General features: G+C 41.5%; 1 protein-coding gene across 1 annotated transcript in view; it reads right to left on the bottom strand.

Moving 5' to 3' along the window:
- LAMB1 (laminin subunit beta 1) overlaps positions 1-25213 on the bottom strand; it is a 65646-nt gene that overhangs the window by 13062 nt on the left and 27371 nt on the right. Inside the window, exons 15-26 of the mRNA XM_069765038.1 lie at positions 23959-24086; positions 22938-23058; positions 21519-21717; positions 20415-20558; positions 19848-20079; positions 19008-19171; positions 17110-17334; positions 15111-15328; positions 14691-14787; positions 8073-8442; positions 1913-2088; positions 689-930 (exon numbers count right to left, since the gene is read on the bottom strand). Of these exons, the coding sequence (XP_069621139.1) occupies positions 689-930; positions 1913-2088; positions 8073-8442; positions 14691-14787; positions 15111-15328; positions 17110-17334; positions 19008-19171; positions 19848-20079; positions 20415-20558; positions 21519-21717; positions 22938-23058; positions 23959-24086 (2316 nt within the window). The remainder of the gene's footprint in view (positions 1-688; positions 931-1912; positions 2089-8072; positions 8443-14690; positions 14788-15110; positions 15329-17109; positions 17335-19007; positions 19172-19847; positions 20080-20414; positions 20559-21518; positions 21718-22937; positions 23059-23958; positions 24087-25213) is intronic.

The raw sequence follows: 25213 nt of genomic DNA, 5'->3' as shown, positions 1-25213 counted from the left end.
AGTGATGAAAAAAATTAAAAATTACAGATTAAAAATCTTTTGCCACAACATAATGAACACTTCTATCCTTTTGTTTTAGCGATTAGTGATGTCAGCACTCAGGATGTCCATCAAATCATCTGACATGTCCCTATGATGTGTGAAATGTTCAAGATGATGGTTATCTTTTAAAGGGAATTTGTCATCAGGTTTTTGCCTCTTAATCATAAAGTAGCATAATGTATAGACAGAGACCCTGATACAAGCAATGTATTGCTTAACAGGCTGCTGTAGATGTTCTAATATCACAGTTTTATGATAGGAGATTATCACTAGAGGGCTAGTAAACCTGCTGCCCTGTAGTCCTCCATATTCATGGTCTATGTATAACACCACCCCCACCACTGACTGGCAGCTTTCTGCCTATGCACAGTGTATACAGAAAGCTTCAACTCAGTGGTGTCGGCAGGTTTATCCAGAGCTCAGCATTCAGAGAAGTGGTAGATCTGCAGAAGATAAAACAGTGATTTTATCAAAACTGCAGAAAGCAGCCCATTAAGTAAAACATTGCTGCAATGAGGGTCTCTGCCCCTACATCATGCTGCTTTCAGACGGGGTAGCAAAAATATGGTGACAGATTTCCCTTAAGGGTTTCCATTAATCTACGAAGAAACACTCTGAATGCTAACCATAAGGTCATATAACATACCTTTTCAGATACAGAAGAAAGGTCCAAATTCTGGATCTCACCAGCAAGTTCATCCAAAATCCGCGACTGCTCATCTTGAATTTGCTTAAAAACAGTTTCCTTATCTTCTATAAGATCTTCCACTTCCCTCCGTGTAGCCGCTGAGTACTCCAGAGTGCTATCTAGGTTGACTGCTGACGCATTGACCTTTTCTTCAGCTTCAAGAGACATCTGGAAATATTTATTGATGCTGTCCATAGCTCCTGCAAAACAGCAAGATATGTGTGAGCTGTACTGCTAAATCAACCTCCAATCAACATGCCATTGTTATGTATTAGCCGAGTATGCATGACTAAGGGGAAGTTGGGAAATAGAACAGTGGAACAGCCATTTTATCTACCGGATTTTTCGAGTTATAAGATGCACTTTTTTCCCCCCAAAATTTATGGTGAAAATGGGGGTGAGTCTTATCCGAATGTAGCTTACTGGCTGTGGTGGAGTGGAATGCTTGAAGCTTCTAGCGGCGGCGGCGATGCTGCAGGTCCCAAACTGGTAGGAGGGGGGTGTTCGGCAGTACAGGGGCTCCACCAACATTTTGTGAAAGCCTGGAGCCTCGACACTTTCCATACTTTTCAATGCAATGGACTCCGGGAAAAATGGCTGCCGGAGGCAACATATGTGCAGATTGAGATATCTGAACAAAGATCTCTGCTCCCGAGATCTCATTTGCGAATGCGTCGCCTCCGTTGGCCATTTTCCCAAGAAGTATGGAAAGTGCAAGGGCCTTGGAGTTTCACAAAATGAACACCACCACCTGCCAGCCTGGGGCCCACGGCATCTCTTGCTGCCACCGGTTTCCTGTAGCATTGACCCTGCCACTTGAAACCCTACACCACCGCAACCGCTCCCCGGTAAATATACCGTGAAAGCGGGTTATAAGACGCACCATCATTAAATTAACTTTTTTTTTTTTTACTATTTTACTCTCCAAAATTTGGTATGCGTCTTATAATCCGCAAAATATGGTACATGGCAAGTTTTAGGCTTTAATCAAAACTCATTATAGAAACATAAAAATGGATGACTGTCTCTAGTACACATCCTAAATCTTATCAATATTACTATAAAATCTAACAGAGCCAGGAATAAACTCTTTATCTAGGAATATAGGTGTCACTTTTTGATTAATATTTTTAGCCGTGTTGCTTTTTCAGCAAATTATATAATGCAATTGGAGAAACCAACCTCGAACATTAGAAATCTTCATATACTCCAGCTGTTCTCCGAGCTCTTTCAGTGCTTTACTGACACTATCGGCATCTGCCTGCAGCTCGGCTACCTCGCCTGAAGCATTAAGATTGATCTTTGCAAGATTTTGTTCTAATTCTGTAACTTTTTCGGAAACCTCAGATTTCAGTTTCCTTGGAAGATAAGGAGAAAATATAGGTGAATGTTAGCACAGTGTGTGTTGCGATCAAGCATATCTATTATTATTATTTATTTTCAGAGCATCATTTATTCCATGGTGCTGTATCTGAGAATAATAATAATAATAATAATAATTTTATTTATATAGCGCCAACATATTCCGCAGCGCTTTACAAATTATAGAGGGGACTTGTACAGACAATAGACATTACAGCATAACAGAAATACAGTTCAAAACAGATACCAGGAGGAGTGAGGGCCCTGCTCGCAAGCTTACAAACTATGGGGAAAAGGGGAGACACGAGAGGTGGATGGTAACAATTGCTTTAGTTATTCGGACCAGCTATAGTGTAAGGCTCAGGTGTTCATGTAAAGCTGCATGAACCAGTTACCTGCCTAAGTATGTAGCAGTACAGACACAGAGGGCTAATACTGCATAAAGTGTATGAGAACATGATGCGAGGAACCTTTTTTTTTTTTTTTTTTTTATTATAAATAGGCCACACAGGGATCGTTAGGTTAATGCATTGAGGCGGTAGGCCAGTCTGAACAAATGAGTTTTTAGGGCACGCTTAAAACTGTGGGGATTGGGGATTAATCGTATTAACCTAGGTAGTGCATTCCAAAGAATCGGCGCAGCACGTGTAAAGTCTTGGAGACGGGAGTGGGAGGTTCTGATTATTGAGGATGCTAACCTGAGGTCATTAGCGGAGCGGAGGGCACGGGTAGGGTGGTAGACTGATACCAGGGAGGAGATGTAGGGTGGTGCTGAGCCATGGAGTGCTTTGTGGATGAGGGTAGTAGTTTTGTACTGGATTCTGGAGTGGATGGGTAGCCAGTGTAATGACTGGCACAGGGTAGAGGCATCGGTGTAACGGTTGGTGAGGAATATGATCCTGGCTGCAGCATTCAGGACAGATTGGAGCGGGGAGAGTTTTGCAAGAGGGAGACCGATTAGTAGAGAGTTACAATAGTCCAGACGAGAATGAATAAGTGAAACAGTCAGAGTTTTTGCAGAGTCGAAATTAAGAAAAGGGCGAATTCTAGAAATGTTTTTGAGATGCAGGTAAGAAGAGCGAGCCAGTGATCGGATGTAGGGGGTGAATGAAAGGTCAGAATCAAGGAGGACCCCAAGGCAGCGGGCATGTTGCTTTGGAGTAATGGTGGAACCGCACACGGAGATGGCAATGTCAGGCAAAGGTAGGTTAGTAGAGGGAGAGAACACGAGGAGTTCAGTTTTTGACAGGTTTAGTTTCAGATAGAGGGAGGACATGATGTTAGAGACAGCGGTAAGACAATCACTGGTGTTTTCTAAAAAGGCAGGCGTGATATCGGGAGCAGAAGTGTATAATTGGGTGTCGTCAGCATAGAGATGGTACTGGAAACCAAATCTACTGATTGTTTGTCCAATAGGGGCAGTATACAACGAGAAGAGTAGGGGGCCTAGGACTGATCCTTGAGGAACCCCAACAGTAAGGGGAAGGTGAGAGGAGGAGGAACCAGCAAAACATACAGTGAAGGATCGGTCAGAGAGATAGGAGGAGAACCAGGAGAGAACGGTGTCCTTGAGGCCGATGGAGCGGAGCATAGTGAGGAGGAGCTGATGATCCACAGTGTCGAATGCTGCACAGAGATCCAAGAGAATTAGCATGGAGTAGTGACCATTAGATTTAGCTGTTAGTAGGTCATTAGAGACTTTAATGAGGGCAGTTTCAGTAGAGTGTAAAGAGCGGAAGCCAGATTGAAGAGGGTCGAGAAGAGAGTTATCTGAGAGATAGCGGGTAAGACGGGAGTGGACCAGGCGTTCGAGGAGTTTAGAGATGAAGGGAAGATTAGAGACAGGTCTATAATTAGCGGCACAGTTTTGATCGAGGGATGGTTTTTTAAGTAATGGATGTATGATGGCATGCTTAAATGAGGAGGGAAAAATACCGGAAGTGAGGGAAAGGTTGAATATTTTTGTTAGGTGAGAGGTGATAGCCGGGGAAAGGGACTGGAGGAGATGTGACGGAATGGGGTCACTGGTGCAAGTGGTCGGGCGAGAAGATGCAAGGAGCCTGCTTACTTCTTCTTCTGTAACTGCTTCAAAGTCAGAGAGTGAACTAGATGCAGTGGGGGAGGGAGGACAGTGCATGGTATGAAGAGATTGGGAGATGATTTCCTGTCGAATGTGGTCAATTTTTTCTTTGAAGTAATTGGCCAGATCGTCAGCACGGAGATCCGTGGTTGGGGCCTGCTCTCTTGGGTTGAGTAGGGACAGGAACGTGTCAAAGAGACGTTTAGGGTTATTGGACAGGGAGGTGATGAGGGTGTTGAAGTAGGTTTGTTTGGAGAGGTGAAGGGCAGAATTGTATGTCTTTAGCATGAACTTATAATGGATGAAATCTTCGGGTAGATTAGATTTTCTCCACAGACGTTCTGCGCACCTGGAGCACCGCTGCAGGAAATGTGTTTGCAGCGTGTGCCACGGTTGTTGCCGTCTGTGCCGAGTTGTTTTATGTATAGGAGGAGCAGCTTCATCCAGAGCACTTTGCAGGGTTTCATTGTAATGCTTCAATGCAGAATCAGGACATGAGATGGAGGAAATAGGGGCCAATGAGGAGGGACTACATGCAAAATAGAAATATAATTTACAGTCAAGAAACTAATAATGACAGAGTGGAACAGAAAGTAACTTACAGTCTACAGGATACTGGGGAAGGAGACAGATTTGGGGGGGTTGCAGTAGCCCCAGTGGTGGTGAGATGATAGCAGGGTCATTGCAGGCTGTAAACTTTCCTGAAGTGATGCGTTTTCAAGTTCCATCTAAAAGTACCGAGTGTAGTGGATAAACGAACGTGTTGGGGCATAGAGTTTCAGAGGATGGGGTATACTTGAGAATAGTTTTGGAGGCAATTGGGTGAGGAGCGTATAAGTGTGGAGGAGAGGAGGTCTTCGGATAACAAGAGATTATGTGTTGGAAGATATCGGGAGAGATATATGGCAAAGACAAATTATGGATGGCTTTGTAGGTTACAAAGTTACAGCCAAATCAGATCTCACACTTTGTACTGACGAGGGGCAGTACCCCGAAACACAGTGTATGCAAATTGAGATTCTGGTTTGGCTTTTATCCAAAGTCATGTGACAAGGCTTTTTAAAGGGTCGACATTGACTGTTAGGATTGCTACTTCCAGTAGGTGGCAGTAGAGTGCTAGTCCACTTCCTTCCTGAAGAGACAATTTGCATAGGTCAAAGTTAGTAATTTGATCTAAATATGTTGTGGAATTGGAATCCACTGTAGGGATTCGCAATGGGGAGAAGTAGAGAAGTAACGAGGAAAGAGGTGGATTAGTCGAGTAGTAGAGTGAAGGATGGACTAGAGAGATGAGAGAGTGTTAGCAGAAAGGACACAGAGTCAACAAAAGGTGGCAAGAGCTTGGATGTGCAGTTTGAAGGACAGGGCAGAGTCTAGGGCTACTCAGAGGAAACAGACTTCCGATACTACAGAGAGGGTTGTGTAATTACGGTAATTGTGCCTGATAGATTGGGTAGATAGGTTAGGTGAGATAGAGGAAAGATGATGAGTTTAGTCTTGTCCATACGGAGTTTCAGGAAGCGAGATGAGAAGGAGGAGGATATGGCTGATAGACACTCAGGGATACTGGACAGCAAATAAGGGATGTCTGGGTCAGAAACCTAAATCTGAGTGTCATCAACGTATGGATGGTACTGGACACCATGGGACTGGAAGCTATGGGACTTTATGAGTTGCACCAGGCCAAAAGGTATAGATTGAGAAAAGAAGGGGGTTAAAGGACAGAGCCTTGAGGGACACCGACAGTGAGAGGGTGGGACGAGGAGGTAGTATGCGAGTGGGAGACGCTAATTGTGCGGTTAGAAAGGTATGAGGAGATCCAAGAGAGGGCAAGGTCTTTGACACCAAGGGAAGAGAGAATCTGTAATAGGAGGTAGTGGTCGACTGTGTTGAAGGCAGAGGATAAGTCTAGGAGGATTATAGAGATTTGTATGTTAGCTTTGGCAATAAATAAGTCATTAGCAATTTTGGTCAGCAAAAAATCGGTGGAGTGGTGGGGACCGAAGTCAAATTGTGTGTTGTCAAAGAGTGAGTTAGGTGGGAGGAAAGTTCATCATGGACATGCTGTTTGTGGAGTTTGGATGCGAACAGGAAGCAGCGACATGGGACGAGAGCTGGAGATAGAGACTGGGTCGAGGAATGTTTTCTTTAGGAAAAGTGTGATCATGACATTTCAGAAAGTAGAAGGGAAGTTACCAGAAGTTAGCGATGGGTGAGGGCTGGGATTAGCGTGGTGTGGTGGTGAGGTTATGGAGGAGGTGGGATGGGATGGAGTCAAGTGCACAAGTGGTGAGCTGTGATTTGGTGAGAGGATGAGTAAGCTCTCCTTCAGTGATGGTGGGGAGGAAGGTTATGGTGGAAGGGCATTGGTCTGTTATATGGAGTGAGTGTTGTGGTTGAGCAGTAAAGACTTGCCTTGTTTGGTCGATCATATTTTTGGAATGTGAAATAAAAGTCTTCTGCAAGATGAGGGAGATGTTGGTGGACAGAGGAGGGAGTTAAAAGTGTTGAATACTTGTTTGGGGTTGTGGGATAAGCAGGATATGAGGGATGTGAAATAGTCCACTTTAGCAGAGGTGAGGGCTGATGTGACTGTCAAAGTTGCTTTTTAAGTGCAGTGAAGATGTCTAACTAGTGTTTTCATCAAGCTCCACTATGCAGTCCTGGACACTTGTTGAAGCTTTTTAGTGAGGTTGTTGCACCAGGTTATCTATTGATTCTATGCACTCTGTATGTATGAGAGGGGCACCTGAATCAATAGCTGATGCCAGTGTGTCGTTGTAGGTGGCTGTGTCATGGAGTGAAGATGTGGAGGGCAGAGGTAGAATAGATTGAGAGGTGGCGGGGGGTGGGGAGGCTTTTGAGGCGAGGAGGACAGAGATGAGAACGCGAAACATCTATGAAAAAACATGGTAAATGCAGTGTAAATACTTTGATCATCTGAAATGCTATATAGCAGTAGAGGTAAACTGGCCAGACATTACATACAATATGCCACCTTTCAAGTTACTAATGAAAATACTATGTTTTTTAACAGTTTGCAGGTGAAATGTTTATAAATGCTCATTTTGAACAATTTCTAGTTAAAGAGAACCTGTCATATGCAGTCTGGTCTGGCAGCATAAAACCATAAGCTGGCCACACACACACACACTGGCTTTTGGCCAAACAATGATTCGGCTGATTGTTCGACGGACAGCCATCTCAGCCGACTCTCTTATACACAAACTCGTTTCACCTAAAGCTCCTGTGAGAAAGCCGCCGTCTGATGCATCGGCAGTCAGCTTATTTCAGGGAAAACAATGCAATCGGCAGTTTGGAATTGGACCTGCGCATTTGACAACTCCGCCCCAACCATCCGTCAGCTGGCGCCCCATACACATTAGGCCTTCGGCGGAGCCTGTCGATATGGTCAGCTTCAGTTGACTTCGGTCTATGTTTATGGGAGCCTTTAGAGCAAGTGATCCTTATCAGATTTATATGTAGGCTAAATATTTTCCCCATAAACCCAACTGGTGTTTTATCGATTCTTCCAGTCCAAACTCATTATTGGGTTTTCAGTCCATGTGGCAGTCCTAATCATTGAAGTACAGCCTTTCCTGTGTAAGTGTGTATACAGAACTAGATATCAATTATCTATTAGGACCGCCCTCTTGACTCCTAAGCCTAGAAGAAGCACATTGCATAAAATACAAGCTATACTGATTTTTTTCCCACAAACCTATATATCATTTTGCTCATCTTCATCGGCTCTTTGAAGCAGATATATTAAAACTTATGTGCTTGGTCTTCTATAAGTGTGTCTAATCATTTGCAATGTTTTGTGCTTGCCATAGTTAGGTTCCTTTGAAAAGCACCTCAGATTCCTCAATACTTGTTCCTATAATATCAAATACTTACTCTGCCTCTTCAAAAAGGTTATCAATGTTTTTCAGTGGCTGCGTAGCAGGATTCTGGGAAATAATAGTTTTAATTTCCTCCAATTTTTCCTGAACTTTACTGATGGTTTTCTGGTATGGTCCAATAACGCCGGTAATTTTCATATCATTGGCACGGTTTAAAAGTTTGTTTGTCCTGTTGGAGAGCTCGTTGATGATGACATCCCAGAGGGCAAAGCATTTGTGACAGGGAACACAATTTGGGAAAATGCCCGAGTAACCACGAGCACATTTATCACAACGGACTCCTTCTACGCCTTCATTACAAACACAGTGTCCAGTGGATCGGTCACACTGCGGCGTCTGTATACCTCGGGAGTCGCAGTCACAAGCTGCAAAAACAAATCCAATAATTCACAATGTAAATAAGGAAAAAAAAATATTGTATTATGTTTTGGCAAACAGATCTGTACATCAAGGTTGATCTGCTAAAATAAGCAAGATTTATACTTCTCTGCCTTTCATTCAATAGAAGTATGTCAGAATATTTTTTGTACTTTATTTTGGAAGATATTTAAAAACATAATGGACATCATGTACAAAACCGCTGCAAATCTGTTTAAAAACCTCAAAAATGTTAGAGGAAATATTCATATTTAGATTAATTCAAGTTAATGGGACAGTTTTCATAAAGAATGAACACTGAGGCTATGTGCACACGTTGCAGAATTGGCTCGGAAATTTCCACGGCATTTCTGCAACTCCCTGCCGTGGGTATATCGCATGCGGAATTGGCATGCGTATTCCCGCTAAACACTAGAGTTTTACAAGCGTAATTAGCTTGCAGAATGCTAAAACTGATTGACGGGTTGGTCACACTTGTCAAACACTATGTCTGACAAGTGTGACCAGCTTTTTACGATTGATGCTGTCTATGCAGCATCTATAGTAAAAGATAGAATGTTAAAAATAAAAAAAAATAAAGAATCGTGATATTCTCACCTTCCAGCGTCCCCTGTAGCCTTCCCGCTTCTCGCGATGCTCCCGTTCCCAGTGATGCTTTGTGGCAATGACCCCAGATGACGCAGCATCACGTGAGACCTCTACGTCATCATAGGTCATTGTCACGAGGCATTACTGGGAACGGGAGCATCGCGAGGAGCGGGAAGGCTGCGGGGGACGCCGGAAGGTGAGAATATCACTTTTATTTTAGTTCTTTTTTTAAAGGCCTGGAGGAGATTCTCCTCTCCTCCACCCTGGGTACCAACCGCACATGATCCGCTTACTTCCTGCATGGTGGGCATAGCCCACCAGTAATGTGTGCTGAATCGCTGCAATTCTTCCCAAAGAATAAGCATGCTGCATATTTTTCCGCGATACCAATCTGCTGCGGAAAAATATGCAGCATTAGCACAGCATTGCGGAATCCCATTGAATTCAATGGGCTGTGTTCTGTATGCATTTTTGTGGCAAAAAACTCATACAATCCGCAACGTGTGCACATAGCCTATATGTCCCATACTAGGAATGTTAAAAAAAAAAAGAAGTCATTTTTCCTGATAAAGATGTTGAAAATGTACGGCTGTTAGTGTGCTGACAATTATTCTCTGTATGCATGCATGCATGATTACAATTTAATATCTTCATTTATGGCAAGTAGTTTTTTTTTTTCAATAAAAATGACAATTTATGCATGTGTCACACACCCTTGTGGCAGCAAATGAATAAGTATAATGTGAATCTAAAAACAAAAAAAAATTTGTGATACTATGCAAATACAGAACATGGGTTGAATTAAAGAGCTTGTCCGGGGAAGGTAAAACTATGCACAGAGGAACGGATGGGTAAAAAATAAACTCGCATACTGGCACCCATCTGGATTCAGGTTCAGCAGTTCACTCCGTGGTCTGCACTTATGAAGGAAAAAGAGATATCACGTTATAAAAAAAATTAAATACAATTATATGTGCTCACATTGCTTAACCGCTGCAGCCAATCATAGGCCGCAGTAGTCTAGTGACTGGATAATTCATGGCATCTCCACTTCCTGTGACCACGGAGCGGACTGTGCTGGATCCAGATGTGTGCCAGTATGCAAGGTTGTTTTTTTTTTTTATATATACCGTCTCCTGGGCAAGCCTTTACTTTGCCCAGACAACCCCTTTAAGCACTATAATGTAATGAAAAGAAGGTATACTGTACAAGATAAGCATTTATTGACATGAAAATGAGCAACATGGAAGTTTAGGCTCATCTCTTGGGAGAACAAAAGGCTCCATCCTTTTCCTCCCGACATTAGATGGACCTGCTGAAAATCGGCAATAATAAGGTGTAATGTGTATAGGGGCCTTCAGGCTCTGTTCACACCTTGTTTCCTTCAGAGGTATAAGTCGGAGGCAGTGATGAGAGAACGTGCTTGGATGAGGCGCTAGACCCTGCACGCCTGTGTCTGTCTCCAGTGAAGACGGTGGGTGTTGTAGTAGCTGGCTGCGTGTCGCAATTCCCATACAGTAGTATGGCGAGAGCTGCATGCATAGGCAGTCACCGCTCCAGCACTCCCTAATGCCTAGATTTATGGGGGACCCAGATATGGTTACACAGTGCCTATCCCAGCTCCTGAACAAAGCGCTATTCTTCTTCACCCCCGACATGGAAACTACTGCATACTGGAGGTTGGGGGCTACACAAAATAGCATGGCAGGCCGTGTGTGGGCACTCCTGGTTTATACTGGCACAATACAGCCGCCTGTAGGTATACGGTCACTGACTGGCGGACACTGAACAATCTTTGCCAGGTCGCCCAGTGCACATAGGCGGTCATAGTTCTCGACAGCACAGATCGCTGCATTGCGGAGAGCAATGATCTTTTGCGCTGCACAAAAGATCGTTCCTCAATGATGAGCCCCAAGGCTCATGCACATGGCCTTATTTTCGGTCTGAGTGCGTTCCAACAAATCATCAGATCACACTGGGACAAATTTTATTCTGTGGGGCTGTGCACATGTCCAATATTTTCCTTTGAACCGGGCAAAAAATGGCAGCATACCAGAGAATGATCCAATACTCAGCTCGCACTGGGCCGTGCAAGTTAATGAGTCTATAGAAACTATAAGACTGCACTTGGAAGACATCTTCTCGCCACACAGATTCGGATCACACTCGGATCAGAGTGCGATTTATATAATCGTCCTGATGAGGGAATATAAGTGCTTGTGACCCCAGATTTATGCTTGTTCACTGGTCGATTGTCAGGATGAGTACACACAAGATAATCATGAAACGAGTGTTCTCGTTCACAACTATCCTGTAGTGTAAATGCCCCTTTAGTATACGCACCATTAATTATATGCAAATATAATGGACAGCGGAGTTAATTATTTTGGCCCTGCAGATTTGACAATAAGCTTCTTTTCTGTTCCCGACAAAACCCCCAAGATCTGTGCACAACGCCCCCAGCGATTAGGATCTCCTGTTGTGCCGTTCAAAGCAGCCAGTCCCTCCAGTGCACAACAAAGATCTGTCCGGAGTCACTTAACTTTTTTTTTTTTTTTTTTACATAGAGATGAAGACTGGAGGGCTACATCAACTACAAGGGCCATTAAGAGTCTCAAAGAAAGGAATGTCAAGCTAAAATTCCATGTAAGTGATCTTTTGATCTTCAGAAGACCCTAGAGTTAGGTGCTGCCATTTATCTCAATCTGACATCTGTTTGATAAATGTCAGAAAAAGCTATTTTCATTGCGAGAAACAAACTATCATTTGTGTTTAATAAATGGGAATATGATATATTTTAATGGAACATCAATGACAATATATTTTGAGTTAAAAAAAAACAAAAAAACATTTTTTGCTACTGGATTTCATTAAAAATGTTAATTCATTTAAGTTTTACGAGCTCTGTTTCCCTGCACAATCAACATTTGTGGTCATAAATCAGCTAAGCAGAGCTCAAAGAAAGAGATAAAAGAGCCATCACACCATCACAACAAGCTCACTGATAGGTTCTCAGTTAACCCGTTCTGCAAGCACCAATACACTGCGCATAGCAGGGGCTGTAGAAGGCATCTGATGCAAAAAGTTTCCTGAAACCCACTAGGAAAAATCATATTTAGCCATAAATAGAGGCATTTAAGTAAAAAAAAATAATCCTAATTAGCATGAACATTAAATAATGTACTAAAAGCATGGCGCAAACTGTATACTCATTACAAGTACAAAAGAATCATTTTAAAAAGTAAAAAAGCCGGAAAGTCCAACTGCAAAGAATACGATCTTACTCATCCATTATTAAATGAACAGCTCTAATGCAAATTTTTTCTTCATTAAACTAAACCAAGCATGAAAATGTTATCCCTGGCATTCGAGCTGGAAACAAGCCATCTTTGTGCTGCTCAGTAAGTGAATTTAGGAAGCCTTTTTACGGCATTGTCAAAACAGGAACAGAAGTAAATGTAATATGTTGAATAGCGAACATTCAATTGTGAAGAATCCACTCTTCATATAACTGATACTGTGATTATGACCAGGCTCTTGGACCTTTTTCACACCAATGTAACATCCTAAAGAAACTATTCTTCTGAAATTGTTTCACTACTTTTTAGAATGTCGTCAATGTACCCACCCACACGTCTCTTACTAAAATGAAGTGGCCCTATTTGTAGTGAACAGTTGGGACTTTGTTCAGGTTTGGCATGCCTTCATTGCTGTGCTGTACAAAGCATTATCTATTCCGCAACGTGTAGGCTATAAACAATACACAATGACTCCAATTATCAGCCCCGAGTAAATTAACCAACGCCAGATGAATATTATACGTTCACATCGGTGCCAAATATGAGAAAGCATACTCCAAGAATTAGATCAAATAGATGGACAAAAATCATAATCAACTGAGTGACATTTATTTCCTGTTAGAAAACACATCACTCATGGGTTGTTTTAAAACCCGATGCACTCAGATGAATTTCTATGGAAGGGATTAATGATTTGTTTAGTTAGTGATTTTAGGAGAGACTTCTGTAGCTCGGGGCAGAGGGCACAAACTTACAGGCTAATGAGTGGTTTCAGCTTTGCATAAAGAAAATTCAGTTTTCGGTTCTTCTGGTTAATCCTTAATGACAATGACTTACTTCCCCTCTAAATAATGATGTGATAAAACCTTTGATCTTATGTCATGATTCAGATTCCCAAGATCTGTGCATTAGGCAAGAACTCTTACTACGTGTCTATACAGCCCTATAACAGATTGCGATGATGAACATGTCTGGCAGGACAAAGCTCATTGCTCCACTTGGCCCGAACAATAACTGGCAGGCTTCTACTATACTTACGTTTTTGCCTGAAAAACATTCGCCATTAAGCAGCCAGGTCACAAAAAAAGACCTAAGAAGGTAACATTAAAAGGAATCTGTCACCATGTTTTTGCTACCCCATCTGAGATAGGGGCAGAGACTGATCTCAGCGATGTGTCACTTACTGTGAGCTGATTGCTGCAGGTTTATCCGCTACAGATTTACCAGTTCTCTAAATGCTGAGCTCTGTTATACCTCGCCCACACCACTGATTGACAGTTTGTGCAAACTGTGCATAGGCAGAAAGCTGCCAATCTGTGTTGGGGCGGGGTTATACAGAGCTTATGAATATGGATGACTACAAGGCAGCAGGTTTACTAGTCATCTAGTGATAAAATCACTGATTCATCAGCAAAATATTGTCAAAATACATAACTGGAATCAGGGTCTTTGTCCGTAGGCTATGCTGCTCTCAAAATAGAAAAAAAAACCTGGTGAAAAATTCCCTTTAAAAGGGGTATTCCCATCTCCAGGATCCTATCCCAATATGTAGTAGGTGTAATAATAATAATATGAGCGAATACCTCCAACTAGAAATGTAGTATAGTTTTTCTGATTCGATAGGTCTCTTTTCTCATGTGCAGGCATTGAAGGACTTTAGATATCCACGGTTACGACCACTAGCAACAGGCCAACTGTCACTAGATCAGTGGTCGTAACCGTGGATTCCTAAGGTCCTGCAATGCCTGCACATGAGGAAAGAGACATAGCGAACCATAAAAACTATTGCATATTGGGATAAGATCTTGTAGGTGGGAATACTCCTTTAACATCACAAGTCAGACAATTAGTTGCAGCGGTCACGGGACAATGTTTATGTGTGGAACATAGTGCTGAGATTAGAAGATCAATGTCGGTCCGGGAAGTAAATAAAGAATGGATTCTTTATTGGACGCTGGGGCAAATAATAGGATATTGTTTAGTAGTTGACAACTCTAACAGGCATTTATTTTCAATTTTAGAAAATACGAAATACATTCATTTGCGTTCACGGCTTTTATGCAGAACTATGCATTTCCATGGTAACAGCGAACGAACAAGCTTCCCTCTATTTGTAGAAAGAAGAGTACAAATGAAGTATAATTGTTGGATCCCACTAAACTGGGTCTGTTTGTTTTTCGTTACAATAAAAACATATACATCTATCTGTAAAACACTAAATAGTTGGGTATAATGACTATTTGCAGAGCTTCCTTCACTCTAGATGTATTGGAGAAATATTAAGTTGCTTATATTTGACATTTTTTGCACAGCAACAATTATAGAAAAAAAGTATTTTTTTTTCTTACCTTGGCACTCAATATCTGGATTACCCCAGAATAGTTCCTGGCATTCACTGCAGTTTCTGCCACCAAAACCAGCCATGCAATGACACTGCCCAGTAAACTGTGGAGAAAGCCATAGATCTATGAGATTTACACACCTCAATAGTTTACATTATGATGATCATGCTTGTAAAGCGCTGCGGAATATGATAATAATAATAATAATTTTTATTTATATAGCGCCAACATATTCCGCAGCGCTTTACAAATTATAGAGGGGACTTGTACAGACAATAGACATTACAGCATAACAGAAATACAGTTCAAAACAGATACCAGGAGGAATGAGGGCCCTGCTCGCAAGCTTACAAACAATATGATGGCACTATATCAATAAGAATAATAAATATGTACTGTATATCCAAAATATAATCAAGCACTTACCTGATTGCAAGATGGACCCAGAGAGCGGCCAGGATCGCAGCCACAGGACTCACACCCATTCCCACTAGCAAGATTCCAGGTATTTGGGGCACAATGGTCACAGCTCTGTCCAATCACGTTGCTCAAACATGGGCACTGGCCTGTGGCTATATTACAGTGGCAACTGATGTCTCCCTGGCAGTAATCCTGATCAGTACCCAGGTAATTACAGACACATTCTAAAAAGCAAACAAATGGGGTAAATGTTATGTGAAAAGAAACCAAGCATGTCACAAGTACACCAGTATTCCTAATGAAACTATAGATGTTTTGTATAGTTTTGGTGTTTTTTCTTCACCCCATAGAATAGTGTGACAGACTTTACTGTTCTGCACATCCAGGTGAATGGCATTTTGACATATAGAACCACAACACCAGACTGAAGGAGCCTAACCCTAAACTTCTGAAACGGAAGCATTAGGCCTCATTTAGATTTTGAGTATTTGGTCAGTATTTTACATCAGTATTTGTAAGCCAAAACCAGGAGTGGAACAAATAGAGGAAAAGTATAATAGAAACATATGCACCACTTCTGTATTTATCACCCACTCCTGGTTTTGGCTTACAAATACTGAGGTAAAAAAGTCACCAAATACTGAACATGTGCACGTGGCCTTAGCGGAAATTTTGTGATGATTAAAATTTTCTACAATAGATCTGGGTCTCGCTGGAAGATAGAAGCAGAAAATTGGAGTAATACCCCTATGCAAAGAAAGGGAAATAGAAACAACGTTTCCACAGGAAATCCAAGAGGGCAGAAATAGATGTGAAATGTTGTGCAGTAAAGCTTGGAAAAAACGCATGAGAATCACACCATACCTAGTATGGAGGATACGGGCCATGGCTCAAAGACCAAAACAATGTACCACAAGTGTGAAAAAACACCAAAACAAAAAACTGTGGTGTGGAAAATATTTGAAAAATGTGAAAAATGACCTTAAAAAAAAAATTCTGCCTTATTATATTGCCATCACAAAGCCCATCCTTGCTGTGCTATATAAAGGAAGACAAAAAAAACCCCAAAGATGGTGGTCCCTCAAAACGTCACTCAGGTTCGGGAGATTTGATCTGCCTGTTCCTATCTGGAATGAAACGTCCATATCATGTTTGCTGGGTTACGTTTAGAATTTATAGTCTGTGGTGTTGATCCTGCAAGTAAATTCTTGAATAATGAAAATAGATGTACAGAAGTATTGTTTGAGATGATGGAAATCTGGACAGATGCCGCCGTTGTCTTTACTTAGATAGCGGTAAATGTTTTCTCCACAACTTACAAGCAACATGTGGCCTCTGCGTTTCGAGTGCCAAAAAAAGGTAAAAACAAGAAAAACTGCAGAAAAGAACGCAACATACAATGTAAAGTTAAAAAAAAGGCAAAAATGCTGTAAGTGAACTAGTCCTAAGCGGAGATGTGTGATAACCAAGATGGTGTAAGGGACACGGACCGTTTTTTTTTTCTCAGAAGAAATGCTATAAAATATATTATAGGGAAACTATAATTCAATAATCATTATTGTTAAGATCGTTTTTTTGTGTTACAAGTACTTAAAAAAGTTTTTTTTCTTGATATTACCATTTTTATAAATAAAATTAGTAATCTTGCAATTTTTACACCAGCTACTGGACCTTTTCATGACCTTCAGGAAGAGTTTTGAGCAGATTCTATACCATCAGAGGCATGATTAGCATGTCAGGTGAAATAGGTTTAGGACTGAACGTTGTGGGTAATGTGCATGTGTTATTTCCTGAAATCTAGGGTTCCAAAAAGCCCCAGCTGCCAGTGTGAAAATTACAAGATTTTTTTTAATATAGATATGGGGGAAATAAACATTGCCATATTTAAAAAAATGCTTCTAACACAAAAAATTGATTTAGGTCATTTTCTGATGATAGCTTCCCTATAAAGATATGAACAAACTGGGGCATGTCTCAGGGAAATAACATTAACATAAAGTCTTACTTTTACAGTCTTGTTGGAAAGCATTTCCATAGTAGCCCAGTAGACATTGTTGGCAGTTCTCGCCCTCAGTGTGATGGAGACACTTCAGACATACTCCTGTGCGTTTGTCACAAGCAAGCGGATCGGACATATCGATGTTATTGTTGCAGTTGCATGTCTGACATATTCCTCCAATCTCTTCTGGATTTCCAAAATATCCCGAGGCACATTCGTCACACCTAATGCCTAAATGGGGACACAGAACCAGCACTTATAATATTAGTACGTTTTCAATGTTTTTTGGTTAGGTACGGAACAATGAAAATTTAGAATAGGGACATCTTTGGATCCTCTGGTAAAGAATGCAATAAGCTAATGGGAATATACTCTATGGGATGTAAAAGGCAGAAGCGAGAATTTATGACCAAGAGGACAAGCATCAATGAGACTATAAATCAGCTTAAAGGTGCATTCAAATGTCCGTGTAAATCAGTCCGACATCAGATCGCAATGCACAGATGGCCGCGGCTCTCTCAGCCCTCAGCATGACAGCCTCATAGAAATACATGAAGCTGTCACACTCATGTAACATGAAGAACAAGTGTGATGTTGTGCTGTGTAATGTGAAAAGTGCATGGCGTTAGTGAGGTTTGTTTATATAATAATAATCTGCATTGATTGTGATGAAGCTGTACTGTATTCTGCCAATCAACAGGTAGTTGACACGGACAGTTAAAGTTAACGTTTGGGACTAGCTTAGAGTGGGAGGTTGTCAGCTGAAGAGACAAGAGTAAGTTCCTGTCAGGAAGTAAGAAAGAGCCTAGAGTGGTCAGAGAAAAGACCTAAGGTCTAGTGTGAGCAGTGCCGCATTTCTTGGATGTCCCTAGCAGTAAGAGGAGACCAGAAGAAAACAGATAGCGTGATCCGGAGCAGAAATGAGGAAGAGTGACTGAGAGACAGAGTGATTTACCAGAAACGAGCCTTTGGAATAAGATGCCTAGCAGTACGGCCCAGAGTTTATAACACCTAAAGGTAATGGGTCTAGGCAGAAAGGAGTACGTGAGACAAAGAGAGTGCCCTGGGCAGGAGCTCCAGAGCATCAGTAAAAGAAGTCACAGCCATACTGGCATCATAGCTCCCCTAAAGAGTTACCGTAAGTAAAGGACTCTTGCTAGCCAAACTGTAGTATTCATCTGGTAGTGGTAAAGTAGTGAGGAATAGTGAAGACAGAACAAATGAAGAGAAAGCCAAAAAGGGATCGAATTTGTCTGAGGAAGATGTTGTGCATTATAAAGGAAATAGTTGAGAAGATATGTAGCTGCTATCTACTGTATATAACCCTCCCCAACTTAACGTTTAGTAAAAGGTTTATTTTTAACTGGTGGCCTCCGTCATTGAACTGTCAAGCATCTAGTCCGGGCCAACCACCAAAACTGGTTAAATGCAGCCTGCAAGGGTGTAGAACTCCCACAGCACAAGTCCACACACCCAGCCTGGATGCCTACCTTCATATATTGTGCCAGGGCATAAGAGACTAGTACCTCGCCCACGGCTACAGCCCTGTGCTATGTTACACTCAGGTCAGGAGTTTGGTGACCAACTTGGACTGATTTACACTTATCTCTGAATGCGCCCTAAGAAAAAGCTGTGAACAGATGAGGATCATTATTTAGAAATTAATATTAGAGTCTAAATAACCAATTAACATGCGATTGGATTGTGTATCATTTCCTACAACAATCTTTTATGTTGTGATCAATATGTGACATTGAATTAAAGATATTATTGCTGTTTGTGGAAATGGAAGATGACTTAAGTGAAGGAGTAAATTGAAAGTTAAATTTCCCAATTAGTTTTTGGAGTGATAAACTGATGACAGTGGTTGCAGAGGTCGAGTCTTACATGTTGTAATGAATTACCTGTGTAGCCTTTGTTGCAGGAACATATGACATACTCAGATGAAGGATCTTTGTAACATCCACTGGCAAACTGACGTCCACTGCCAGGTCCATCAGGGCATGGGCAAGGCCTGCAATGGTCACCCGAGCCCAACCTGGGATCGCCATAATAGCCAGCTAGACACCTACAAATTAGCATATAAAAAAACAGGGTTTTTTTGGTAAGCTGAATATTACTAATATAACTACGGTAGTTACCGTATGTTACTGTCCAGGAGGACAGATCTTAATTCTATTCACAATCAGTCCAGGTCACACCAAGGACAGCAATGTGGCCATATTTCTAAGAGATGATACCCTTTTCAGAGATCAAATCTTCCATACTTCCAGGACTTACATTTGTGGAAAAATTTACATTGAATTTTACTTCAGGTATTGAAAGTTTTCTAGGATATATAAATATATACCTAAAGAAGTGCATGTGATAAATTCTCCCACCAGTCCTGCTCTGATGCACTTGTAGTCCCTCACGCATGAATCACTTGTCCTCCAAACAGTGCACATGACCACGTCAGTCACTCACAGGACCCAGCTTTTTCTAATACATGCGTGTAATCACTGCTGAGGCCATTGACTGGCTGCAGTTGCCATGTGTGCATAGTTGACACATCGACACTGCAGGACAAGTGGAAGGCCAGCAAGGACCACCTGAGCTGTGGAGGACTAGCCTGTAAATCGTATTACATATATACACTCACATATATGCATATGTCTAGCTACATTTACGTCCCACTTGTTTGATAAAAGAAAAATATAAGTCACAAGATTAAAAATTAATAGCTTAAAATTAAAAAGATATACCTTTCGCAGCTGTAGCCTTCAGTATGATTTCTACAGCTAGTGCACTCTCCAGTGAGCGTGTCGCATTCATCAGCATGTCCATTGCATTGGCATTGTTGACAATTCGGGAATCCCCAGTAACCAGGCAAACATCTATCACATTGACGGCCGAAGGCACCGGGAAAACATGGACACTGACCAGTCTCTTTATGGCAAAAAGCTTCATAAGATCCTTTCAGGTTACATTCACAAGCTGAAAAAATATAAGTAACGTAAGGGAGTGTCTAAAACAAAGTTTACATGATAAATAATGGTGGACAACTGTCTAAAGATACCCCCAGCAGTAACCACAGACAATCTACTGTGCATGATGGGATACTGATTATTCCTTGAAAACAGAAACGAGGATTGTGTAGTTAGTATAGCCACAGGTCTGCTCCTTTATGTCCAGGGCTTACCTCCCTTTCCCCATTAAATAAACAGAAACACCGCTACCTTTTGTTTTTGGTCAAGTTGGAATAACCCTATGGTCCTTGCTTTTTCTAGTCTAATCACACTGGAGAAGTAAATTAAGGTAATAATACATACGTTTACATCCACTAGGTCCAAATCCATAAGTTCCTGCAGCACATTTATCGCAATTTCTGCCAACAACATTTGGACGGCACTGGCATTGTCCTCCATTTGGGTCACATACGGCACTCAAGGAGCCTTGTGGGTCACAATGGCATTCTGGATAAAATAATACAGTATATTTGTAAATGTCCTTGGTTACGCCTTCTAAGACTTCTGCTGATAAAATTGGGATCTTCTCTTTCTGTATGTCCTGATGTTGCCTCACTTCTGCAAGTTATATGCCCTCAAATACAGTTCTGCTTTTAGATACTTATCTCCACAAATGTTCCCAGAGTATTGTAAATTACTTCTCCCAATGTTATAAATGCATTTCATTCCATAAATAGTTTTAGTAAAGAAGTCATATCATCTTGGTAAATGGGTAAAATTGTAATGTGGTTAGTAAAACTAGCAACTTTACAATTTATTCCTTATTAAAAATCCCCTTTGTTCTCAAGAATAGAGAGATTTTTTCATTTTATAGTTTACTGCTCATTGCCTAGGTTACCAGCCAACTCTGCAGTATATCAAAGGAGGCAAGTTTCCTAGGCCAGGAGAACAAGCTTACAAGATCTTTACTGTAGAACATGCAAGATCTGGCTTCAACCAGCTTCAGTTCTCCTGCACTTCTTCCACGCTACCGAGGCAAAGCTGCCACTGTTTCCAGAGCGCAGTTTGGGCTAGTGGCACAACTGTGCTACTGGTCCGAGCGGTCAATCATTAAAAGGACACGGCCCTAGCGCATAACTGTATCTTCACATGTTCTAGTGTATATTATGTGAGGTCTCGACACCTTGGATTGCATGATCAGAAGAGCAAACAGAGTTGTTGTGGCTACCTAAAAAGTGGAAACCTCATCAGAACCTAGGAGGACCTGTTTATGTCAACAAGGTCCATCAGCTGACATTTGGATCCATAATATGACTAATCTAACACATTAGCATTTGTTTGGCAGATGTCTTATCTGTACCATGGAGTAGTAATTCTGCTGCTATCAAAGTGCAAAACGCAACTTTCCAAAGAACATGAGTGGCCATAAAGATATAGAGTCTATAAAAGGTCCATGAAATGACATACCCAGGGCCCCTTCATGTAGGACTGCGGAGATACTGAAGAGGAAGTCTTTGCAAATGTCTGTCAATGGAGTTTTCACGACACTCTGGCTATTTTCTGCACATCTGTATCTCTGAAACGTCTGCCAGGTGTTACTGGGATCTTCTCCTGAGCCCCCCATGCTGAATAAGTCAAGAGACTTGACATGAGGCAGCAAAACAATCTGTGGAAATTAATTTTTTGTATATTTTGACATTACACATTATGGAAACATATTCTCAAACTATAAGTCTAAAACCACAAAATGACACAGTATGTGGTGCAGCACGCAAACTTAGATGGCATTATTACTGTTCTGCAATCGAATGGACTTCATAGCAAGCTGAAGCAAGGACAAGGCTGGAAATATCACAATGTCATGTAAGGACATCCAGAACCATCCTACTTAAAGGGGTCAACCAGTCAAGGAAGCAAAGTCTGTAGTCACTCTATGTGGCTGCAGATTGCCGAATCGTGGCAGTGTGGGATGTGCACACTGTAATGAGTCTCTTGTATGCCCTGTGCGAGGGGACGGTAATGTGACTACTTGTATGTTATTTGCATACTTGTGGGCAAAAGCTGAATAGTCCCATCTAGAAGACAATTGGGAAAACCCAGATAAGACTAGTTGGCACATGACCCAAGTATGCAAGTCACATACATGAGGTCAAATGACTGCTCACTTGCATGGGGCATAAAGGGGGATTATGATAGTGTCATCATTCAGCAGTTTGCAGTCACTGAATAACTCTAGACCAGAAAACAAATGTGTAGCATCAATTGTAGCTCATATGCAATATCGAGGATTAAACTTGAACCTGTGAAGGCAGTTGATCACATTTTTCATCTAGGAAACACTAAAAGAGAACCTTTCAGCACAAATTTGTAATATAAAGTAAAGCCATTGCTGGATTGGAGTGGTTATACTGATTACATCAATACCTTTGATGAAGAAATCCACTTTGTTGTTCTTTAATCAACATTTAAATTAGATTCAAAAGGCCGGACGGTGCACGGGGGTCTTCTCCCTGTCAGGTTCCCGGCCCCTCCGGTCTTTGAGTGGCAGGTCACTGCTTTTTCAGACCTGCTTCCTTTGTTTGATATCTCACACTAGTCATTACCATGGGCGGCATATGCCCAGATTGATTTCTCGGCTCAATGATGTTTTAGAGGCGATTACGCGCATCTTCTTCACTACAATGACGGCACAAGATTTCCAGCACAGGACTGGTGGAAGGTGGAGGGGCCGGGAATCACAGACAGGGAGAATACCCGTGTGCAGCCCGGTCCTTGTGCACCGAAATGTAATTAGCAGAAAACTTCAAATGCGGATTACAGATGAACTACAAAGCAGATTTCTTCAGATATAGAAAATATCAAACCATTCTTACGAAATGCACTCACAGAGTCAATTAGTGTGTATGGATTCTCCACATTCGAGTTAACCGAATACCGAGGCAGGTCCAGTCGTATCGTGTAATTCAGGCCTTTTTCAAAACATATGGGACGAGGGAGGACAATATACCTGGAATTATATATCAAAGCACATGTTCATGCATATCTGGTCTGGGTAAATTCATGCAGAAGACTGTTTACGGTATATAGCTTACTAGTATATATCATTACCTTACGTTCAATGCTTGTCAGATCTTTTGGACTTTCACATGGGCCATGTTCACACGTTCAGTATTTTCCATCAGTATTTGTAAGCCAAAACCAGGAGTGGGTGATAAATGCAGAAGTGGTGCATATGTTTCTATACATTTCCTCGGATTGTCCCACTCCTGGTTTTGGCCTACACATATGGATATAAAATACTGACCAAATACTGATAGTGTGAACATAGCCTTATCCTGAGAATGAAGCATATGCAACAATAGTGTCATGCCGAGACTCCTTCATAGTTTATTCCCTGCACAGCTAGTTTGCCATGGGACATTTTGCAGGGAAGAAACAGTGAAGATGCAATGCTTCACTAGGGCTGATACCTCTTGATTCTTAGGATAGGTGGAACCGCTAAAAGTAAGAACATAATGGCATTACCTAGCAATTTACTTTATCAGAGGGGAAACACTTTTACGGTGGCTAACAATCTGTCCACACTCTTGTTTGCTCTTATTTTCACTCAATTTAAGTAAATCCTAAATGGTGAGAATAGAACATGTGACTACATGCATGCAACATAATTGGAAAAAGATGCGAGGGAGAGTCAAATGTAATAATACTTATAGCAAGTCCATAAAATATACAATTTACCCAGATTGTCTACAAATTAAACTAAAATCTCTTATGCTTGCCGTCTCCTCTCCGTTGACATGAGAGCAGTAACTGTAGTCTGCAGCTCCGCCTATGCTGCTGACAGTAAAGTACACCCCCAACAGCACTGTCGGGTATGCGCTACTCTCAGCGCTGAATTATTACTCACCGGGATCCTGGAGGTAATGCCACATTCTGGTTGTCATCACCAGGCACAGTGTTACCACATCTGCTGCTGGTGAGTATTCTTCCTGGACGTATAACTGTAATCACGGCTTCTTCCCATTGTTCTGGAAGCTATTACACAAAAAAAGAACCCAAAAAACAATAGAGAAACAGATTAGAGTGCTGTCATATTATAAATCTGGAATCATAGATCTGATTGCCAGTCAAAGGCTAATGCTATCCATACATATTAAATAACTGTTGGGTGCACATTCATTTGTACAACTTCTATTCCTTCGAAACCCTCTTCCACCATGCAAAAGCACGTTGATCACCTGATAAAAAAGCAAAATACTGGTTCACTAGGTGATCAGATTATACCTGGGTTATCAATTTTTACTAGTATAATAATCATTGATATGTTGCAAAAAACTAGAGATGTGATTCAGAGAACAAGATGCTGTGTGGGGGGAGAATGAACGTGTTAATGTGTAAACAGGCTGGTAAACAAGCGCCGAACAACTTGTGCATTGACAAGCTGAAATCGGCATGTGTAAATGCACCATAAGACTGGTTGGAGAAAAAAACAGGAGAAAGGATCCATCGCTAGGCAGAGGTAGCTAGAAAATAACTTTTATTCTGTAGTTATAAAAGCAATGAAAGACACATATTGTCCAGCATTGTACACATGCAGGCAGATCAACTCGTTTCGACAAAAGTCTTCCTCATGATCATTCATTCATTGCATCTTGTGGTTGCTCAACCGGATCCGTGCGAAGAGTTGGCTGGCAGAAGGGAGTGATTACACAGATCATGGTAAGCTGACTACACCTATTTTTCTACCATAAGACTGGTTGCACCAGAAGGCTTCCTGCTGTGCCCTGTCTGCAGGAAAACAAAACCTTTCAAATCCATGCTAACCCATGGAAGGTTGAAGGAAGACTTTAGTCCATCTAGTTCAACCCATAGCCTAACCTAACATGCCCTAACATGTTGATCCAGAGGGAGGCGAAAAAAAACCCATGTGGCAAAAAACAGTAAGCTCCACATTGGGGAAAAAATTCCTTCCCGACTCCACATACGGCAATCAGACTAGTTCCCTGGATCAACGCCCTATCAAGGAATCTAGTATATATAACCTGTAACTTTATACTTTTCTAGAAAGGTATCCAGTCCCCTCTTAAATTTAAGTAATGAATCACTCATTACAACATCATACGGCAGAGAATTCCATAGTCTCACTGCTCTTACAGTAATGA

This window comes from Ranitomeya imitator, chromosome 4 (assembly GCF_032444005.1).
Source record: "Ranitomeya imitator isolate aRanImi1 chromosome 4, aRanImi1.pri, whole genome shotgun sequence".
In the NCBI taxonomy this organism is placed as follows: Eukaryota; Metazoa; Chordata; class Amphibia; order Anura; family Dendrobatidae; genus Ranitomeya; species Ranitomeya imitator.
The sequence above is the reverse complement of the archived record's forward strand: the minus strand, read 5'-3'. Positions and strand labels throughout refer to the sequence as shown.